Genomic DNA, 6127 nt, shown 5'->3' on the forward strand with positions numbered 1-6127 from the left:
CGCGTTTCCTCGCCGGCGAAGCAAGAGCCTCAAGGAAATGAAAAACCAAATACTCGGGGTCCGAAGTTGCTCTCCTGAGATTCACGCACTGGGGCGCGCGCTGACCCTGGTCTCAGGTATTTTTACCAACATCTGGCAGCTAGGACTCCCCGGCGGCGGGGACCCGGTGCCCCGCCTGCCACACAGCCGGGGAGTGGGGTGTTCCCGACGCCTGTTTGTCCTTCTGATTTGCACCTTTTGCTGTCAATCGTGGAATTCGCCACACCCCATCATTTCAACAAGAAAACAGGACAGCGGGTTTCCCAACTCATTCCCCAAAGATCTGCACTCGCGTCCAGTAAAAAACCAATTTATTTTACATTCCATCGTGGGCGATGGGAGAAGCTAAATAATAATTTAGCATGCATAATTAGACGCTTCTTTATATATATATATAAATACAATATACAAAAATAAAGACAGTACAGTTTTGAGATTTCCAGCAGTTTGAATGCTCATGACAAAGTTCCCCCTAAGATAGGTAAGCACAAAACAGCCTCCCGGCTTCCATACTCAGCAGAATGGAGATTCTGGAGGTTTCAAGTCTTCCAGGTCGTCCAACACTGTAGGGTCGCGCCTTCTCCATTCGGGAAGAGCGGGTGGGAGGCTCCCTCTGGTAGTGGTCAGCTCTTCTCACAAACACTGCCCCCAACATTAACCAAAATGAAATTAAAAAGAGCAGGAGTTCAAGCTTGAACCCGCTGGGCCTCGCTCTCTCTGCCCCTTGAAGAGCAGCCCAAACGGGCAGCCCCAGCGGGAGGGACGGACGGCGGCCTGGCTCACAGGCCTGCGGGGCTGGGCCTGGACAGGCCGGTCCGGCTGCTGGCTGCCTGGGGCGCGAGGCCCCTACTGGGGCAGGGGCTGGTGCCCGGGGCCCCCGGGCCGTGGAGGCGGCGAGTCGGCCTCGGAGGAGCAGTCGGAGGAGACGGCGTGCGTGCTGGCGCCGTTGCTGTAGGGGAAGTGGTCCTCGTCGTCGTCGTCCTCATCGTCCTCGGGGTCACTGTCCCTCAAGTCCCGCAGGCGGCGTGCGCTGCCTTTGTCCCCCACCGCCGGCGGCCCCAGCAGCTCCTCCTCTCCCTTGTCCTCTGCGCCGCCACCTTTGCTGGCGCCCCCGCCCCCCTTCTGTTTCTCAGCCTCCTGCGCCGCCTGCTCCTTGGCCTTTTTGCTGCGTTTCCACTTCATCCGCCTGTTCTGGAACCAGATCTTCACCTAAGAGCACGAGAGGCTGTGAGGAAGCAGCCACCTCCATCCCCACCGTTTGTGTCCCTGAGGCCCCCAACGGCGCACCTGCACCTCGCGCTGGGGGGGGGGGGGGGGAGGAGTGGCCCAGGAGTGGGCTTCAGAGTAGGGGACGCTCCAGGGGAAGCAGCGTCCCACCACCTGGGCATCAGCAAACCCAGGAGTGGGGCTGGGGGTTTCCAGGGAAGCCCAGACTCCACTGCTGTGCTCCTGTCCTTTTCTAGGGGTGTTCTCCCACTGCCCAGGAAGGGCCGGAGCAGCCAGCATCCATACCTGTAAATCTCAAGATGTTCCCTCTCTTTCTGGAATAAAATTTCTCGAACGTGGCCTGGGACCATGGCTTCAGAGTGGGGGGGTGCGTGGAGGGTCCTTCAAGCGCAGAGTTCGGGGTCTGACCTCAGCCTACTGGATCAGACCTCTGGGCTTGGTGCATGAACCCCAAGGAGGCCAATAGGAACTCTCCCCCCAGACGTCAGTTGTCCCCCTAAAGTCAGGAGGCTCTGCTCCAGGTGCCAGGAAGAGTGTCCCCTAGGAGGCCGGCTGGTGTTGCGGTGGGGGTGGGCTGCGTACCTGGGTCTCCGTGAGCATCAGCGACGTGGCCACCTCGAAGCGCTTGGGCCGCGACAGGTACTTGTTGAGCTTGAACTGGTGCTCCAGCTCGAGCAGCTGCTGGCTGGTGAAGGCCGTGCGCGGCCTGCGGCACTTCCCCAGCAGGCTGGACTGTGCCTGAGCTGGGACAGAGACGGGCGTGAGGCCCACAGCCTGACGCTGTCCTCCGACCTCCCGTGGGCCCCCAGCGCCCCAGAGCCACCACCCACGTCTGCCACCTGGCCTCCCTGACCCTGCTGAGTCGCTGCTCTTTCTTCAGTGTCAACGCCCTCTCCCCAAGGGACCCGATGACCGGACGAGGCCCTGGAGCCCAGGACCTGGACACCAGGGACAGACAGACGGGTTGGGGTTTAATGGGACTTTTTTTTTAAACTCAGGGTCTGGGTGTTCTGATTAAAGAGAGCCTATCACCCAGGGCAGTCCTCTTCACCTGGGGGGGGGCGGGCGGGGGGGCGGTGCAGAAGTTGACAGGCAAGACAGTGAGGCCGGAGAGGTACAGGTACAGCTCCTCTCCACTGCTCGCCCAGCCTCCCCCAGCTCAGCCACAAATACAAACAGGTCTGGGAATTGCCAGCCCCATTTCCTCCCGACCAGCAAGGAACTGGTGCAGGGTTCCCACCACCACCTCCTCCTCAGCTACGGAAGAAGTAGGGCAAAGGCCAGGGCAAAGGCCGAGAGAGGAGGAAGGAGGGAAGGAGAAGGACCACATCTTGGGCCCAAATGCGAATCCATCCTCACTCCCCACTGAAAATTCTTCCTGACAGCCCCGCCTCCAGGGTGCGGAGGAGCAAAGCCCCGGGAAGCCTTTCCAGAACAGTTCTCCCTTCACAAACTGAAGGCCGAGGCGGAGCGGGCGTCCAGCTTTCTGAACGTGCAAGGAGGTCCCTTGGCTGAATTTACATAATCTCACACGGTTACATCACAGAGAATTTTATGACCTCAAAACGAGACTTCCCCTGATTTCCCAGGAGCCTGACGAGTGTTAGACAATAAACGAAAGGGAAGAAAAGAGGACAGCCGGTAGGCTGGGCTCAGGCCCCGGGGGGGGGGCAATTTGCTTTACGGGAAGGCCCACACCCCCAGCTTTAGTTAAATGAGGCCCCAATTCCCAACTTGACAATACATTAGAACTTTAATTAAAACGCTGGCTCCAAAGGGACCGTTTGGGAAATGCCACCCAACAGAAGAGACAACCAATTAAAGGAAACCAAACAGGTTTTCCTGCGACCAGAGGAAGGGACTCTCAGAACACATTCCGGCACCCTGGCCTGTTTATTATCGCCTTTTAAGATTTGATATTTAGATTCCTTTTCTAATTCTGCTACCTCTAGGTCAAGATTAGGAAACAGGGATGGGCGGAAGGAATGTGACTTTCGCCAATTTTCTGAGCGACCTTGAGCTTCACGCGGGCCGAGGAAAGCACGGTGGGTGGGGGCGTGGGCGGCAGGGAACCCAGCGCCCAGAAGAAGCGCGTGTGGAGACCACGAACCCCCTCAGTGGGACACTAAGCTTCCCGGGCTCTGGGACATGCAGGTCATAAGGGAATATCCACGGCCCTTCCATCAGAAGGGGTGGGTAGGCTCTGCTCACAGCCAAGCCCAGGGAGAGTGCCGGGGTTTGGCTGAGCCGGGATCTGCAAGTTCAGATGTGTTTGCCCCGAGCTGAGAGGTGAGTCCCGGCTTTCCCTGCTGCAGATCCGAAGGGGCTGACTTCCACCTGGATGGGCTGCGTGGCCATTAGGGTCTCCTGGGAGCTGAGCAGGAGAAAGCCTGTGGTGGTTAGGGGCAAACAGTCCGCAGTCTGGGATTTTCTCACCCGCCTGTGACTTCTCCAGCTCTCAGGCCCCTAGCTTTTCTCTGTTTAGTCACAACCGTGGCTTCTAGCAGAGGAATCTGAATTCAGCCAAGTGTTTATTTTTGTTTTCTTTTTTGCTTTTCCCTCTCCCATGCCTGCATCTCCCCAGTCTAAGCACAGCCACTCAGAAGGAAACAATGGGGCCTCTTTGTTTGGGCGTTCTGCGGCAGAAAGCATGAAGTCTCACGCATCAGCCTCTCCGTGGAGCCCGGGTGGGGCGAGCAGAGTGGAGATTGAGACTCCCCAGAATGCCAACCCCTTGTGCCCGTCCAAAAAGTCGGGTGGGCTCAGGCCTCCCGGAGGCGTACCACCTGCCCGGCAAGCATGCTGCCCACAACCCAGCAGCTCCCAGGCTGGGGCCGGCCAGCCGTCCCTCGCTCCTGTCTTGGGGAGGGGTTCACTCTAATGGGAGCCTCCAATTCTGGGCGGGCACCTGCCAATCCCTACAGTGGGGTTCCTGAAAGAGGCACATCTCCTCTTCCGAGGGAGCCCACCACGGCTCTGTTCAAGTCCGGCCATCTGCCTGCTGAGCATCACACCGTGGCCCAAGCAGCCTTACCGAGGCGGCCGGCACCTCCGCAAAGGGCCAGAGCAGAGCCAGGGACCTGGCCTTGCGGCCCTGGCCTCTTGAAGCCCATTTCTGGTTCTCTGCTCCTGAATCTCTCCTCCTGAGAGGGGCTGGGGTGGGGGTGGGGGGTCTCTCCAGAACCCACAATGCGGTACCTAATTCAAGTTCGTTTCCCTGGAGATAAGCCCCTGGTTTAGGCGGCCTCGGCCTCCATCCCCAGGCCGGCCTAACTTGGGCGCTCTTTGACTCGCCTTCCCCCACTTCCTTCTCCTCCAGCCCGCCGGTTAATCATTAGATTTTAGTCTCACACCTCCAGCTGCCCCTTCCCGTTAGGAGAGGAAGAGAGAGCAGGGCCCGCGCGTGGCCATTTTAATCCTTTCGCTGCCAGTCCCACCGCGTGCCGTCCATAGAGGTCTCCGCGGGCCCCGGGCGGAGCCCAGGCGGCTTCGCGGCGCCTCCACCGCGTCCTCAGGGCCGAGAGCGAGGAGAAGGAGGCGCCGGGTGGAGGAGGACGCGCGGGAAAGCCACGTGCCAGGACTCCCCTCCCCCATTTCTCCCTCCTTTCCTCCGCGGGCGCGGGGGCCCGCGCGGCACTCACAGTTAAAGTCGGGCATCTTGGGCAGGATCATGCCCGCGGTGGACGCACGCAGCCACTGGTCCAGCTGGAAGGTGCCGGCGCCCAGCTTGATGGGGTCGGCGGGGTGCGCAGCGTGCGCGCCCTGCACCTGCGGGTAGGAGTAGGAGAGCGCCGGGTGCTGGCCGGCCAGCGCGGCCGCCGCCGCCGCCGCCGAGTAGCCGTAGACCGGGTGGCCGTAGAGCGCCGCCTGCGCGGGGAGCCCCGCGCCGCCCTGCGCGCCCCCGGGGTGCAGCCCCAGCGCCAGGCCCCCCGCGGCGGCGGCGGCAGCGGCGGCGGCGGCGGCGGCGGCGGCGGCGCCAGGGTGCGCGTGGTGGTGGGGCCCGCCGCCCGCGCCGCCCGCGCCTCCGCCCGCGCCTCCGCCCGCGCCCAGGAAGCCGGGCTTGGGCAGCAGCGCGCAGTGCGCGGCCAGCAGGCGCGGCGGCGAGGGGCTCTCGGCGTGCAGCCGGTCTGCGGGCGCCGCGGGCGGCTCCGAGGACGCGGGGCTGCAGCCGCCGCTCGCCCCGCCGCTCGCCCCGCCGCTCGCCCCGCCGCCGCCGCCGCCTCCTGGGCCGGACGCGGCGGCCGCGAGCGACGTGACCAGGGCCAGCGGCGCGGTCTGCGCTGAGGGCGCTCGCGGGGGGTCCACGGCCAGCAGCGCATCGATGCGGAAATTTTTGGATTTTTCCATCGGCTCGTCTGGGGCGGGCGAGCGAGGCCGGGCGGCGGGTGGCGCGGGCGGGTGCGGGCTCGCGGAGTCCTCGCGCGGCGGCGGCAAGCCCCGGGGCTCGGTATTGTTATGGTGATTATTTGCCAATAATCAAAGTCGCCGCCGGAAACTCAGCCGAGGGTGACCATGGTCCGGGCGCCTCCTCCGGGCGGGCCCCGCCCCGGGCCGCGCTCGCACGCGCTCGCACAAACTCGCACGCGAGTGCCTGGACGCGCCGGGCCGGGGAGCCCGGCTCTGTGCGCTGGACCCTCGGGCGACCGCGCCGAGGCCGCTGGCGCCGTAGTGGGGACCCGCGCCCCTCCGCGCACTTGAAGCGCAGCGCGGCCGCCGATTGGCGCGCTCGGCGGGGGCTCGGGGAGGGGCGCCGGCCCGGCCATTGGCCGAGGGGCGCACCTGTCACCGTCCCGGCCGCCCGCCGCCCCGCCCCTGCGCCGCGGGGTCCTAAACAACCGGGGTGCTGCGCCGCGATGGCGGG

General features: G+C 63.5%; 1 protein-coding gene across 1 annotated transcript; it reads right to left on the reverse strand.

Moving 5' to 3' along the window:
• Positions 1–885: 885 nt before the first annotated feature.
• MNX1 (motor neuron and pancreas homeobox 1) lies at positions 886–5613 on the reverse strand (the record flags this gene model as incomplete). The annotated part of the gene is made up of 3 exons (XM_080819120.1): positions 886–1248; positions 1849–2009; positions 4908–5613. 3 exons carry the CDS (start codon positions 5611–5613, stop codon positions 886–888), a joined length of 1230 nt encoding a protein of 409 aa, XP_080675246.1.
• Positions 5614–6127: the final 514 nt, after the last annotated feature.

This window comes from Martes martes, assembly GCF_963455335.1.
Source record: "Martes martes genome assembly, chromosome: 11".
Classification (NCBI taxonomy): domain Eukaryota; kingdom Metazoa; phylum Chordata; class Mammalia; order Carnivora; family Mustelidae; genus Martes; species Martes martes.